This window comes from Scophthalmus maximus, chromosome 11 (assembly GCF_022379125.1).
Source record: "Scophthalmus maximus strain ysfricsl-2021 chromosome 11, ASM2237912v1, whole genome shotgun sequence".
Classification (NCBI taxonomy): domain Eukaryota; kingdom Metazoa; phylum Chordata; class Actinopteri; order Pleuronectiformes; family Scophthalmidae; genus Scophthalmus; species Scophthalmus maximus.
In genome coordinates, this window is record NC_061525.1 from 10310145 (window position 1) to 10325793 (window position 15649).

The following is a 15649-nucleotide window of genomic DNA, read 5'->3' on the forward strand; positions in this document are numbered from 1 at the left end:
GTGTTTTTCCTCCTTTTTTTAAAACTGCTGTGTATTATACAGTTCAGAATAGGCTCTGACGTACGAAATAGCTCACTTTGGCAGCATGGTGGCCTTTTTCCTTACTCTTTCTCACTTTCTGCTTTTCAACAATCGTTACCTTTAACTGTGAGCTCATGAGCTGAAGCTGACTGCTGCCTGCTGAGGTAAGACTGAACTGTTTATTTACTCATTAGTGATCAAAGCATGAGATCAACCCTATATAGAAGTGGAGATTTCATAAATTATATCAAACGCAGAAGACGTTTTTATATACATTCCTGAAAGTGGCAATAGCACGTTATTAAGTGAAAGTCCTGCATTCAAATGTTAAATAGTGCCTTAAGGTAAAACTACAGATAAGCAAAACATTGCTAACTGAAACTATCAAAAGCAAGAGTACTCGTCTGCTAAACTGCCTCTTTCAGACATACATATTATAATTTTTGAATCATTACTCGCATGAATGTGTCGACGTCATTTTACAGTTGTAGCTGGTCAAAGTGTGAGATAAATGCATGTAGTGGAGTAAAAAAGTATAACATTTCCCTTTAATGTAGTTTAAGTACCATAAAATACAAAGAGTCTATTTTTAATAGACTCTTTGTATTTTCTATTAAATTCAACAGTAGTAGTAGGAATATGTAATGTATGTGTGACACAGCGGAGCAGGTATCAGTTCCTGAATGTGAAGTAGAAGTGCCAGTCTCCTCTCTCACCTTAGAAGGCTGTGACACATGGGGCTGAGGAATGTTTTAGTATAAATCACTGTATTCTATATTCAAGTGCAGAAATCGTAGAGCTTTTTGTTTGGTACCAACGATTGAATCAAATCCCTTTCCCAACCGCAGGTCCCTAAATCGTTTTGTCTGACAGAGCACAAAGGCAAATCTTCACCTGGGGTGCTAAACTTTAGCTGACTGCCCAGTTTTGTGTTTCTGTGACTCTACAATGGCTCCCAGAGAGTCGTGCCTCGCCGAAACAGATTTTGCTTTCATTTTCCAAAAGCCCCACAGAGGTGATCTACCACCGTAAACATCGTGGGCTGAGGTTCTGTGAGCCTGTAATTTGTCAGAGTCGCAGGTGGCCGTGAATTTAAGACGTCTGGATGTTTACTCTCTAAATCGGGGTTATTTTTTCAAATGTATTTTTCAATAAAATGTTTGCCAACATCCGTCTGCACTGTAGGGAAGTGTCGCACCATTGGAGGTATGTCCTCAAAGGCACGGGGAGAATCCCTTATAGAAAGATGGTCACTTAACTCGATTGGGCTTTTTTCTCCATTTGAATCCAGTCAGTGTGGTCATTTGGTGTGATCGGTGCCATCTGTCTTGCTGCCTTCCCGGCCTCGAGGCTTTTTCCTATTAGTTTTTGTTGGTGGGATTTCAGCTTTAGTGTTGTGGCTAAGAAGTGTATTGTCATTGGCTTGGATGATAAATACAAATTGGCTGCGTGTATTCCGTGAGGAGTTTGGCAATGCAGCATCTCTGGCTCCGCATGGGCTTCCAGAGCGAAGGTTCGGCCACAGGCATTTTCCGCTATCAATATTCATTTGTGTGGACCGGGCTGCCAAGTGATGCTGCCATCAGACCATCCTCACTGGACCGTGTGACCTCATGCGTGGTCACATATGAGGGCGAGACGGAGGAACACAGCGAGTTGTACATCGTGACCCCTTCACGCACTAATGTGTGCCGTTAAGTGTACAGTGACCAAAGCTAATTTACAGCAATTCAGGCTCATGTTTCGCAGCAGCGCAGGTCAGGATAAGCTTAAGAATGAATTAAAGACACCCATTAGGCAAAACATCTGTCAGATTAGAACCAGATCTCAAAACTGGATTTAAAGGATTTAACCCAAGGGAACATGATTCATACGCTTCATTTGTCTTTTTTCCCTAGAAAGCCAAAGAGGAGAAAAAAAAAAAGAGTTTCTGCAAAAGACTTCATTTTTTATTCTTTTTCGACGGGGTGGTTTTATTTTGAGGCGCTTTTTGTCAAACGTTAAAAGATTTTCTTTTCTGTCACGGTCACTGCCCCAGAGCGACAAAGGTGGCCCCTTCTGCTTCAGTGATGAATGGTTGACAGAGGTGAAAGCTTTCGCCCCTGCATCCTCAGCTTGCAGTGCATTTAGTTTCCCTCTGCTCTTCAACCATACATACACATCCTCCTCCTCATATCCTCTTTTACATGCGCATCACCTGCATTCAGAGTTTGGAAATTACACAACAAAGGTCACTTGTGGTGACACCGCATGGACTTCTCTGCTTCAAATGCAATCCCTATAAGGTTTCATGGCTATTCTAACAGTTCTGCTGCTGTTTAGTGTCCCTCTGCATCCCAACACCTCATATTCTCCAAACCCTCTTAGTGAATATGGAACAACTGCTCCTCTTATGACTCCCACAATAACCTTTACCTACTCTATATTTAACGATCTGAGTGATTCTTGGAATGTTTCTACAGATGTGAGTGAGTCTCCCTCTGCTCCCCATCTTCTCCATATATTCGACCACACCCTCTACACACACACACACACACACACACACACACAGCATGTTGTGTGACAGTGTGTTTTGTCTGTGTGTAATCCTAAACACTGAACGTTGGCAAATGGCTCTGGCATCGTAGCCTTCTCCGGTGTTCCTGGAAGTCACCGGGGGCGGCTGTTTTCTTTCCTTCATCCCCCGGAACACACTTACTCTTGACTACTTATTTCTGCAAAAGTCAGAGAACGGTGGCGGCAGGAAAGAGGAGGGACGCACGCGCCCCTCGCGAGCCGCAGCCGCGGACGCGCGCGCACCGCTGGAGGCAGTCGAGCTGCAGAGCGCGGCCCGTTTGGAGCAACTCCGGCTGCGTTTGGCGGCGGAGAGGTGAGGGACAGGAGCGAGCGCCGGGCGGGCAGGACATGTGAGCCACGGACACACACCCGATACACCCGGAGTGCGTCTGCGGCAGGGGCGGCTCGCGGCTCCGGAGGGACCCGACGCAGGTGCGTGAGGGCACAGCTGGAGACTCCAGCGGACAACTGTCCCATCTCCGCGGCTCGGCGGCTCGGCGGCTCCCGGTGCCTGCTCCACCCCGCCTCGGACACGGTGTGGGGGGCGTCGCGCTGCAGCAGCGGCGGCGGCGGACAGGAGAGGGACGGACGAAGAGCCGCTCGGCGGTGCGCCAAACGTGACCGCCTCGCCGAGGGACCGCAGGGACAGGGACACACGCGGGACGACACCATGTCGAAGGGGGCGAGAGGACGAGGCGCGGGGGACGCTCGCCGCGCGCACGGGCTCGTGCCGACAGGTAGGAACCTGCGTGTCACGCTGCCGAGTGCTGGTGCGCACAGCCGCGTGCCGCATGGATGCATGGACGCGTGGATGAGGCCGTCTGTAGGAATGTGTCCGGGACCTGGTGGACTGTCCGCTCCCGGGTTGTCTTTGAATCTGTCCTCCAGGAGGAGCAGGGGCAGTGTGCCCGCCCCGCTCGCCCCTGCGCAGCCTGTTAGAAGGAAACGAGTGACCCCTCGGATTCTGTGACTCTGCAGTGTCAAGTGGTCTGTGACCATGAGCCACTGAGCACATTGGACAGGTGAGGTGTTAGTGACGGACCCAGAGGCCCGTGGTCTCATGCATCAGTCTGCCAGCAGTCTGTGTGTGTGTGTGTGTGTGTGTGACTCTTCCTCACCACATGGGGTGACATTGTTTTTGGAAACTAGCTATATCACAATTCGGGAGAGTGAAATGTTGCACAAATTTCATTCAGGTGGCAGGATGTATAGACACACTGTGCTCTACTTCTGCTTCAAAGCATCAGACAGTAAATCAAAAAAAAAGAAGAAGAAAAAAGAATATCCCTCACAAGGTCGAACCAGAAGCAAGTGAGAAGGAATAATAACCGAGGAGTTCAGTATTTTGCTAATAAAAGCTCTCCTGCCTCTTTTTGATCGACCTGCATGTGTGGTGTGTGAGGCATGTGTGGTGTGACCGGGCGCATCAGACGGGCCTCTGAAGTCCTGACATTTATGCACCATAAAAGGTTTATTGTTGCTCATTCATGCAGACTCTTTTGCAACAGAAATGGGCCATCTGTTTGCTTTGTGGTTTCCAGTGACCCCCCCCCCCCCCCACCCCAAAACAGTGCTTCTCAAGGTTGTTTGTCGTTGGGATTGCTCATTGCATTTTTGTATGCAGCCGCATGGTTTTTCTTTCAGACTCTGAAAAGCCCCACTTCCCTGTTTTCTCTTTTTTCAGACAGGTTTTAAATGACTTTGACTGATGGCGCTAACTCACCACTTCTAGTGTCCCGCTTTTTCAAATAAAACTCTTGAAGACCACGCGTGAGCAGCAGCAGGGTGGTGGCGTTCGTAGTGAGACTTCTCTTCAGCTTGGGCTCATTTCATTGTGTCAAGTGCCCTTGAGCAAACCTCTGAATCTCTTCCAGGTCAATGCCCGCTGTGGCCTGAGAGCTCTGGACTTTTTTCCGCAGGGTGTGAGTGGAGGGAGAATTTCCCCCCGCAGGGATCAATACGATATCAGATCATTATTAATCTCGGTAGTGACAAAAATATGTTACAATTGAAAGGGGATTTTATCCTGTGCGGTTTGGGCTTTAAATATCGCTGCCTTGGATTTAAAGAAACATCCTCACTAGATGCGAGTCTGTGGTGACACAAATTGGAAAGTCTCTAAAAATAAGACAAATGAAATCTGACAGTGTCAATTTGAAAGTGAAAATTAAAAAAAATCTTAGCCACTGTACAAGCACAGTGGCAGCCTAGTTACCTTGTGGGCAGCGAAATAAGGTTTTGAGGAGGAAGCCGTGTGTGTTCTTGCTTTGCTGCATCAATTGTGATCTTCTTTAGTGCAATGCTAAATTAGTGAAGTACTCTTTAAAAAAAAAAAAAATGGCATTGTCACGAGCATATCATTTTGAGTTATGAGGAGATAAACCAAAACCGGCTGCACATTCGATTCAGCATGGAGAACAAGCCAATAAAAGGATTCTTTTCATTCTTACGCCGAGACACACATATCTATCACAGTTTGTAAAGGTTTTTTTTTTAATTTTTTTATTTGCATGCTTAATGTTTAGATGATTGAGATGGAAATGAATACATATGCATGCGACGCAAAACTGTGGAACACAGAAAAGCCAGGTGCAGCCTCCAAAGTCAGCAGGAGTTTTGTTTTACTCCAGAGCAAGTCTTCCTATTTTTAGAAGACAATCTCATAATGCAAATTGGTTTCTCTGAATACACGGGAAACCATTCTTTTTTTATAATCTCAGCAGCTGCAACTGGATGTCCTCTCTAGTTATTCTCGATTATGTCGCATTGAGCCTCACAGTAAAATTCACTAGCTTATGGCAAATACCATAATAATGTGAGGCCTTAGAGTATTTTTTAAAATCCTGTGAACCCTGCGATGCCCCAGTCGACTGGTGGCAGATTGATGGTTAGGTGCAGCATATGCGAGGTGACCGTTAGTACAGTCGTCATATCTCACATAGGTAGTGTATCTGTTTTCATGAAATATCGCACGACCTCAACTCACGGTACAACTGGAGAAGTAGCGCAGTCCTTATAGAAACCCCTTGTTCATCAAAGCTCCACCAACATGGGCAGAGCAGACATTATTAATTTCATGACTTCCACTTGTGTGCGCAGATCTTATCTTTGTCATTTTCAATTATATGAGGGCTGCAGGGAATTCCACACTTTTTAATACTGATTTAAACCTTGTCCCTTTACTCACTTGAGAGCAACAGTTCATTATTACTGTACTGTAAAATCCAAGGCAAGGGGTATTATAGGCTTGCTGTAAACGTCATCATTAAAGTGCAACAGCCAGTGGTTATGGACATTGAGAGATAATTCAAATGCAAGGTGTAGTAAGGATTAAGGAATGATGACAGCTGTGCCGAGCTTTGGTCCTCACATTAAAGCAGGTGTGACTCAAGCCTATTACAGAATATTGATGGATCTTTTATAGCCATTTTCTCAAAAGGGTTCCAGGGATGCTAATGTGGGTCTGTCATTTGGTTGGTCCACTATGATGTATCTCATCAACTACGGATGGATTGATGGGAATTTCTCTAAAGACAGTCACGGTGCGAGAAGATGAATCATAATAAAAGGTGATTTCTTGAACCTTCTTCTAGCACCAGCACTATAGGTCAATATTGTCATTTATCCAGTGAAATTCCTCAATATTTTCACGATGGATCATTCAGGGCTCCTAGATGATGTATCCCACTGACTATGGTGGTTCCCCTGACTTTTCTTTCTATCCGGCTCCACCATGAGGTTGATAATTGTGGCTTTGAGAGCAATGTCTTGATAAATATTGGATTGGATTGCCATGAAATTTGGCAAACACATTTGAGTTCCCCGAAAAAGAAGAATAGTAGTAGTCACTTTGTCGATCCCTTAACTTTATTAAGTTAATTTAATTAACGTTTAATGATGCCAATGGAGGCCATTGGATATTTGACAAGATGTATTTTTTAACCTACTTTCTATCGGGAAAGACAGATGAGTTCCCTTTATCGCACCTGTGAACGTCTCAGTCTTTGTACATTGGCCGCAGAGGAGCTGACTGTGTGACTCCAGAGGGGTTAAGTACTCTTTAATGGGACCTACAATTTAACCAGCTGGTGCAAGAATTCAAACCATAACCTCTTTAGTTCCACGCCTGTTTCTCTGCCCCCGAGGGCACTTCCACCCCACTGCAAGAACTGTGGCTTGAGGCGAGGCAAGTGTTCTGCTGCCAGCTGTCTTTAAGTTTTGCTTTTCTAATCACCATCCCCGTCTTCATCACACACACACACACACACACACACACACACACACACACACACACACACACACACACACACACACACACACACACACACACACACACAGTGGACCTGATCCCTAAGGCTTGTCCTCCATAAGATTTCATGTACCATTCGGTGCTCATTGTGAAGTCTAGCACATCTGAGCATTTTGTATTACTCATATTTGATGAAATTGGATGTGTGAAGGTCCCCCCCCCCCCCATCTGCTTTCCCACTGAAATGAATGGCTAGCCTACCTGCTGTTTTGCCGAGATTCCGCGTAAAATCTAAAAATAGAGCTGAAGGATGCTGATGAATAATCTTCTCCTTTCTCGCTTCCTTCCCTCTCCACTGAGGTGACTAACGTGAAAACTAACCATTTCCACGTATTATCGTGCAAACTACTTGTCTCATTATAGGGAATTCACTGCTGGCACATTTTCTACGAAAAGGATTTGGTTTGATGCAGTCAGTGATTTGCCCAAACCCAGTTGTGATCACTCACTTGAAGACACGGTAAATACTTTGTACACAGTAATACACTGCAGCAGCTTGCTGTGTGCCGCGTCATGCAGACAAATGGTCCCCAGACAGCCTGCCCGACAAGCAGCACCACAGTGTTCTCTGAATTCCTCAGGGACGTGCGCTAATGCATTCAGCCAGTGACCTCTGTTATCTTATTTGATCATACAAAACAGTGTTAATTTGAATTTAATAACCGTTTGTCATGGGGAAGCACACTGGGCCTGTGTCGGGAGCAGCTCTTCACAAAGCACACAGCAGCTGGCCCGCTGCTATTTGAGGTCAGGGACAAGATGGTGGCAGGGGACCGGCTCACCCGGAGCCGCTCACGATCTGCTTCTTGTTCGTCACAGCCGAAAACCTTGACATCACGCGCTGGTGACGGAATACAGGGTGGGAGGCAGATACTGCATCGCCTTAAGTGAATCACTTCAGGAGGCAAAATTACTCAGCACTGTGATGTTTGACTATAAGCAGACACACTTAGTTTAAAATCTACTGGTGGATTCAGCCAATTGGGAGTAAATAATTTAAAGAAGTTCATACCGTCTTGTTAATTTCAGTGGCTAATTGATATGAAGCACCTGTTGGAGAGGCCCTGTTTGTCAATCATTCAGGTGAAATGTCAGCAGGATTTCAATAATTGTCCATAGTAGAGCTGAAATGATTGGGCAATTAATGGGTAAGTCCCACAACAGGCAAAACGTACTGTGGTACAAGGGGAGAGTGAGTCGATCAATTGAATCTGCGTATTATTTAAATCATTTCTCAAGCAACCACGCTGAAAGATTCAGTGGTTCCAGCCTACAGCTAAATTGAGGAATATGGCTCATTAATCTGGACATGATGCCGGAAGAAATGAGTCTGCTGTTGAGGTTAACTATTGTTCACAGAGGTTTCAGCTGCAGAAGGTGTGGTTCATTTTATGGTTTGATGGCCGGTTATTTTACTGTTTGGGGTCACTCTCAACACTGCCAGTGTCATTTTTACCTGCCCAGCACCAGAAACATCATAAGTGAACAGATTTATTCCTGAAGTTGGTCAAGACCAAATGCTGTTGAAGCATATTGCTGTCATGAAATATATCAAACATGTTTTAAATTCAATTCTTATAGGCCTCCCAGATAAATCTGAATGGAAATCAGTGGCTGCCTGGAAAAAGTCCACTAGTCACTTTAGTTGTTTTTAAACCTGCAATAACAGATTTTTCTTATGCCACTTAGGGGTGGTTGTAACAAGCTGCTGACTTATTTACACATCCAGAAAACACAGAAACATTAGCATTCCTTTGGAGTGGTGTCCCTGCAGCTCATGAATGTAAGTCTAACATTCACTCTCATCTAGCTGTGTTTGTATTGCAGTGTATTGCTGCCAGGCTACAGTAGAAGAAGTAAAACAGATCAGTGTCACATTATAACGTGAAAGGTTTATTTGAGCAATCATTTCCCGTGTTCTTGTGAATTTCATGTTTTAACAAGAAACTTGTCACACAAAGGGATTAGTTGCACTCAACAGTGTGTTGCTGCAGCAGCGCAGGTATCTTATCATCTTGTTTCCCCAAAGCCTCGACCGCACTATCAAATTCTTGAATAATCATGTGAGAAAATTCTGATATAGCAGGCCTCATCCCCACAGAATGTAAATACAGTTCTGCTCTTTATTTTGATCAGGTAGATGTAGTTAACTGACTGTCTCCTTCTTTCTCACCCAGTATATTTTCCTTTGTGGATTTGAGACAGTGTTGCATCTAGTCATCTGTGATATTCATCTTTACTGGGGCATGTTGTGTGTTGCAGTGATTGGCACTTCTCATTTCCTTCCTCATGCACAGAAGAAAAAAACATTATTGGATTTCCTCTTGACGTGGCAGATATCACACTCAGATGTTCAGGCTTATCCAATATTCAATCGAAAAAATGGTTTGCATCATTGGCAGAGACCTCCTGCCCCTCTTTTCCGCATGACAGCAGCTGGTGCCATTGCATGGGACCCAGATGTGTACCTCTTTTGGGTGCTGTTTAGTCTCTTACAGTTCCTTGGGTATTAAATGCTGCTAATTACAAAATTAGGTGATTGCCACTCGTTTAGCTTACAGACCATCTGGGTTGGAGAGGAGTGAGGGAAAGCTCCTGCGAGAGGAAAAATCCTTAAGGATGGTAGCAACTGATAAAAAGCAGATTTGGTCTCTGATGAAGAGGAATTCCTCCTATAGTGTCGTCCTCAACGCTTTGGGCTCGCACATTATTTTAAAAAACCCAGAGCACTTTAAGAGTACCCTCTTCAGATCATGTTGAAGTGGCTTCCCATTAGGAATTGTAATACTTTTATCTTGCATGTATACATATTTCATGTATTCTGAGTGAACCTTGTGGCAGCCGGTAGGTGGGTGAGAGAGGTCTGTGTTTCTTGCGGATTTTCTGTGGCCAGAAATAGATAAGAATAGATTATGTTTTCACCCCTGCCTCTCTAAATTTTCACATGGAACTGGACAAAGGGGAGGATGCAGGAAATATTATTACTTTCTTTAACATTACGAGATAAGATGTTTTTTGTCATCTGCCACACAGTTGCTTTTATTATTATTGATTGTTAATATGACATGTCCGACATGAATTGTCACTGTGTTCATACAAAGTGGAAATGTTGGTTAATCGATGAAGACAAAATGTGACAAAGTGCAATGGAAAAACCTAATGAAAGATTTATTCATAATATAAATGAAGCATATGTCATTAACTTCCCTCCAGTTTCCTCTGGGGAGAGTTAAAATGGCGTCAGATAATCCAGGCTGTAACATTCTTCAAATTCAATCTGATACATACACTCGTTCGTCATCGGCTCCCTTTTTCATTTTAGGATTCAATTTAGGACCTTACTAATTGTTTTTATATCACGGACCTTTATCACTGGCACTCAGCTGCTTAGACTCTGTTCAGAGCTGGTATTAAATCCATCCGCCGAGATCCATTCACCAGTGGACAGGGTTAAGTACGTCTGCTCACACCTGGCGATAGAATTGGTCCCGAATGCGTCTCCAGTGTCCACTTGTGATCGGATCTCATTTCCCCGCTCAATATGCAAATACACATAGACTGTACGTCATTTCTTTTCACAAAGACCAAATTATGATGTTTTTAGTCTGAATATACAGATGGTGTGTATAAATGTATTCGTCGGTGTGAGAAGGAGAGATATAGGAGATAAGTCTGGTTATGAACGTAGCTTTACAATGAAATAAGATTTTACTAATTTGAAAAAAAAGGAATTATTTTCTATTTACTGTTAATATTTTTTTGGGGGGTCAAAAATAAATTAAATGTATGAGCTCTGAGATAAAGTAAAACAATCTTGGTTCATTTTAGAACTAGGTTTAATGGTACCTGGATGGATAATGAGCTTTGTGGATAGAAGTTGTTGATTTTCTGGAAACAATGTCGACTGCTGCTATTGTTGAGGCATAGAGCGTTGGTGAAATGTGTTTCCATTCGATCTAGGGGATGTAATTGCTACTAAGCCTTGCGGATGTACCAGTAACTAACAGGCCTTCAGCTGCCAGCTAAAAGAGAGGATGCAAACTTACCTGAACCCTTCCAGGCTTGTGTAGCTCCCTGCTGCCGCTCTGCTCCCCATTTACAATGCCATACACGGACATGCAGAGGCAGCCAGAGACTAAACCAGAATACTTCAGGAATGAGGGTTATCTTTCATTGGCCATGACCTTCTCAGTGGAAAGTTGCTCTTTTGTTCATCTGCAGCAGGCCACTCATTTGCATCCATACCACTATTCTCTCCTCAGGCATCTGTCCTCAGATCACAGTACATAAGACTTGCCTTCTCGTGGTTGGCAACCAATGAAAATACACAATTCATGACCATTTGAATGCGTCAGAACCAAGATGCAAATGGTGGTCTCGTCCAGCCAAACAAATGCTATCATTTTCCTGGTGTTGACTGTTTCCACTGTATGATCCCACGAAAGGATGATTTCAAGGATTTGGCCAAAATTTGGCCAATTTGTTCTCTAATCATGGCAACAATTCCCTCTGCACCATCCAAGGCACCATTTCCTTCTACTGTTTCTGGCTGGATGTCGGCTAATGGACTTTTTCTGGGTGAGCTGTTCATAACCAACAAAGACTGTGAATGAAGCCTTCAAGTTCAGTAAAATGCTGCACAACTCCCTCTCAATCACAAGAATAAAAACTTGTCAGTTCCCCATGGGCAGACTCATGCAGGGCAGATTCATGCTAGTCCATGTGACCCTTTTCTCTATAACTCTAAAATGACAGATTGAGTCCTGTAACACACAAGAACTAAAAGGCAACAGGTGTCAACACAACCCTTTGTGATGGAAATGTAAAAAACCAGAAGAGCATGAAGATTTGGGAAGACTTTTTCATGATATTGTGTTTAAGGATATTTTAGGCAGTATTCACCTTTGATATTTCCACTCCAGAAGATTTATGAGCCACTTTACTTTGGAAATTATCACACTTTTCGCTCTATTCATGCCACTTTGAGGTACAAGAACGATTTGGAAGAAAATACTTTTGCATTCATCCTGGGAGATCAGTGGAAATGTTGTCCTTGTGTGAAAGCCACCTGCGTGATGACTTGAACTGCAATGAAAGGCAGCTGCACGATCAACCTCTAGATGATTTGATGTAGTATAAATGAACCACAAGGTAATGAAATGCAGATTAAGTGCTGTTAAACATTTGAACTGTGTAATTTTTATATATAAATTCTACTTTGAGCCCACTGAGGTGTTAAAGTTCAATTCCTGAGAGAGCTTGTCTTGGAAAATTGTCATTGGTTAATAACACACTGAAGAGGAATTTATCTTTCCTTACTTGTACCTGTACTGTTGGTGTCTCTATTCCTTATTTTATCATTGTTTTTAACTTAGCAAATACTTCAGTTTAGAAAAGCGTGGTTGAGCTACATTTCCATCTTCCAAGGTTCGATGAAATATGGTTTGTATCAGAGTAGTGAAGCCATATATATGGAAGAGAGAAAGATGAATGATTTCAATTATACATTTTTCAGGAGCTGCACTCATGCTATTTCTTACTTCTTAAATCCCAGAGTTACCATCCTGAATATATATCAGCGTCTGCAACAGGTTCTTTCCACCAGTAACTTTTCCTCCATGTTACAATTTCCCTTCAGTCGTAGTATGCACTCTAATCAGTGTTTAAATTGCCCTGAGAATCAATTGGAAATGCCATGTGTAGATAAATAAATTATAGGGTTTGTTGCAGGAAAAATCACCTGAGTCACAGTATGAATTTCATATGATATGAGTCATGCATAATGAAAGATGTTCTTACTCACTTATGTTTCATGGTTAACATTCACGTAGAAAAATTGTAGCTTTTTGTTTGTCTGCAGCCAATCATTACCACAGGTACAGCTGGATATTGATTTGATTTTACCCATTAACATGTCTCACCTACTCATTCCATTATACAGGTTATCAGGGTTGCTGGGCGTTCCTAACTGACATTGGCCAGGAGGCGGGGGCACATCCTGGACTGGCATGGCTGACATATAGAAAAACAACCATTCAGGCTCATATTCACACCCACGGTTAATTTAGAGTCTCCAGTTAACCCGGATGGCATGTCTTTGGACTGTGGGAGGATTTAAATCCTTACTTCTTACTGTTACTAATAACCAAAACTGGAACCAAAATCGCAAGTATGTAGGCTTGGTCTCCATCGCCCCCCTAAAGAACAACCCCCCACCCCTTTGTTTGACATATTGAACCTGAAGCAGCTCAAAATCATCAACACGACCAGACGAATACCCTTAAAGGAGACATGTTATACTCTTTAAGTTTTTTTCCCTTTTCTCTAGAGTTTTATATAGGTTTTTTTGTGTATGTAAAGTCCAAAGCCCAAAGTCCGAGGGAACAGAACAGAAAACATTGCTCCTGAAGCTCCTGAAATGCCAGGTCAGTGTGTCGGCCGATACTTAAAAATACATAAAGCTAGTCTAGCACGCCCCCAACAAAGCGAACTTGCCTACGTTTTGCTGTTCCTATGGTTTTGTAGCTAAAATTTGTATGTGTACATGTGTTTGTAGTTTGGAGGTGTTTAAATCTATCAATCATGTTTCCATTGTCAAGGCTTTCCAAGGCTTTGCTTGTCTTCGTTTTAGTATCTTTGGAGTAACTGGTTTCACTGCCTTTCCCTGATCAAGCAAAGCATTTTTCGCAAACCTGCAGTAAAAAATTGTTTGGCAGACTGGGGGCAATGAAATAGATATAAACATTGGCGGTTGGCAATCCAGAAGGCACACCAAGCTAAGATCATTGTAGTCCAACAACAGCCCTAAAATAAATCCTACCTTCATGACAGTTATTATGTTCTGATTTAAGTTTCTATTGTTTCAGACAGGTCCTCATTCAACTTAATGATCATTTGGATGCAATAGTTTGTGGTGCTGTTGTTGGAATGTATTGTATTATTAAGAGAGTTTTTCTGATATTTATCCTACCTATAATAACCTACACTAATTTTTCCAAATGTGTTAGCGTAAACTAGTACCAAGTTACATATTTTTGGGGCAGCAGAACTGTCTAGCCGGTGCAGATATGTCATCATCTTATAAAGTTGACATGGTGAACTTGTGAGCAAACAGTTGCCTTCTACATCAATGGCGTTTGTTTGGAATCATGTTTCTGGCCACCTGATAAGTGTAAGTCCCAACATTCACATAATTATGGACAACATATTCAATTTCTGTGAATACGTTGTTCTAAATATTTCACACTGTAGCTTTAACATCTGGAAACTGCAGCCATGTATGTGGAGCAAAGCTAGAGAAACCTACCTGTGCGAAAGTGAAAGTAATAGACGCTGTCAGCCCACTGTTTTAACTGCTAGCAGGCCCCCGTGTGAACACCAGTGGAAGCAGATGATGGAAAGAAAGATGAAAGAAGGATGAGATGAATCGCGAGCAACCTTCTGTTGTCTTCCTCTGAAGGGAAGCTCTTTAGATAGTTGCAAACTGATTGATTGTCTTTGAACAGATCCCAGTGAAGTGCAGGGCTCCTCCTCGTCTCTCCCCTTCTCTCCTTTTATGTTACCATAAGTTGGACATTCAATATCAAACGATGAGCTGGTTTTGGTTTTGCCTGAGTTAATTTTATTGATAAAAGTGACTGGATCGGAGTAATTGATGAGTCACCAATTGTTATTATCTGGAATCTTTGGTAGGTGGTTCAATTTGAACTTTGAAACAGAATTCCATCAAATCTAATTAGTCAGAAGGATGGGAACATCCTGACACCTAATTTATAAAAATGAGATTGTTTTTTTCTCCTTGACGATATGAACAAATTCTTACTTAAACCTATATTAGTCTGTTAATACGGCAAAAAAACTTTGATGCATTATGTAACTGGAAACAGTCTCATTTTTTAATAAGGTAAATCAATTGGGCGCTGCTGCACAAGGGTGATCAGGGAAGGAGTAGGAAACATGTTTAGACAGTCACAGAAGTTCCAAGGTGGAAATAATCAGCCAAAGCATTGACTTACAGTATTTTGCTCATGATATGTCTTGTATCATATAAGAAAAAAATCATATGGACATGTTAACAAGGTTAAAAACCCAATCATCATTGGGGTCTCGATTGACCTGTTTAACGTGATTATTTTGTAATCACCTCTCTTGTTCTGCCATTTACTCAGAGTGTTTGCTTTGTAGATACTAAACACCATGTACATCGTTAAACCTACCACACCTAATATGCTTGGGGCTGCAAAAATCCAGTTAAAGCGGTATTGGCTTCATTCCAATATACTGTTAGGTGAAATCCAGGGCACAGTCATGGGTCTTGTTCTCATAAAGATTTGAGATATCTACATGACGGGAGAACTCTCCATCCCGGTAGTTCTAAGGAACCTGAAATGTCAACTTGCAGTGATTGGTAGATGTGAACCGGATAGACCTCCTCTCGTATAAAACGATCGGCCAATATAAAGTCATCACATCTTTCCTGGCCGCCCCGTACAAGCAGGATGGTCTGTTCAGATTTTTTTATTTTTATCCTGCTGATACTGCGGTCGTTATCTGCCGTCATCTCAAGCATCCACTCAGTATCTGTGGAATATTGTCTTCTGTAAATGCCCTTCAGGGAGCTGTAGCAATCTTTGTGATAGCTCCACTGCTATGAGGCTTCAGCCACTCTGTTCCCTTAACCATATAAGATATTCAAATTGCATGTACAGCTGCAAGAGTAAATTAAATACATACACATTATACAGGTTACATGGGTATCTGCCA

General features: G+C 42.8%; 1 protein-coding gene across 6 annotated transcripts in view; it reads left to right on the forward strand.

The window, feature by feature from the left end:
• The first annotated feature begins 2488 nt into the window (after positions 1-2488).
• Positions 2489-15649, forward strand: part of pitpnm3 (PITPNM family member 3) — a 67208-nt gene continuing 54047 nt past the window's right edge. For 2 of the 6 annotated variants that reach the window (XM_035623492.2, XM_035623495.2), the window contains exon 1: positions 2491-3314. In XM_035623492.2, coding sequence (XP_035479385.1) covers positions 3248-3314 — 67 coding nt within the window. In that variant the 5' untranslated portion in view covers positions 2491-3247. Of the gene's footprint in view, positions 3315-3345; positions 3600-15649 lie in introns of those variants that run through there. The other 4 variants (XM_035623497.2, XM_035623496.2, XM_035623493.2 and 1 more) reach the window with 3 other exon arrangements.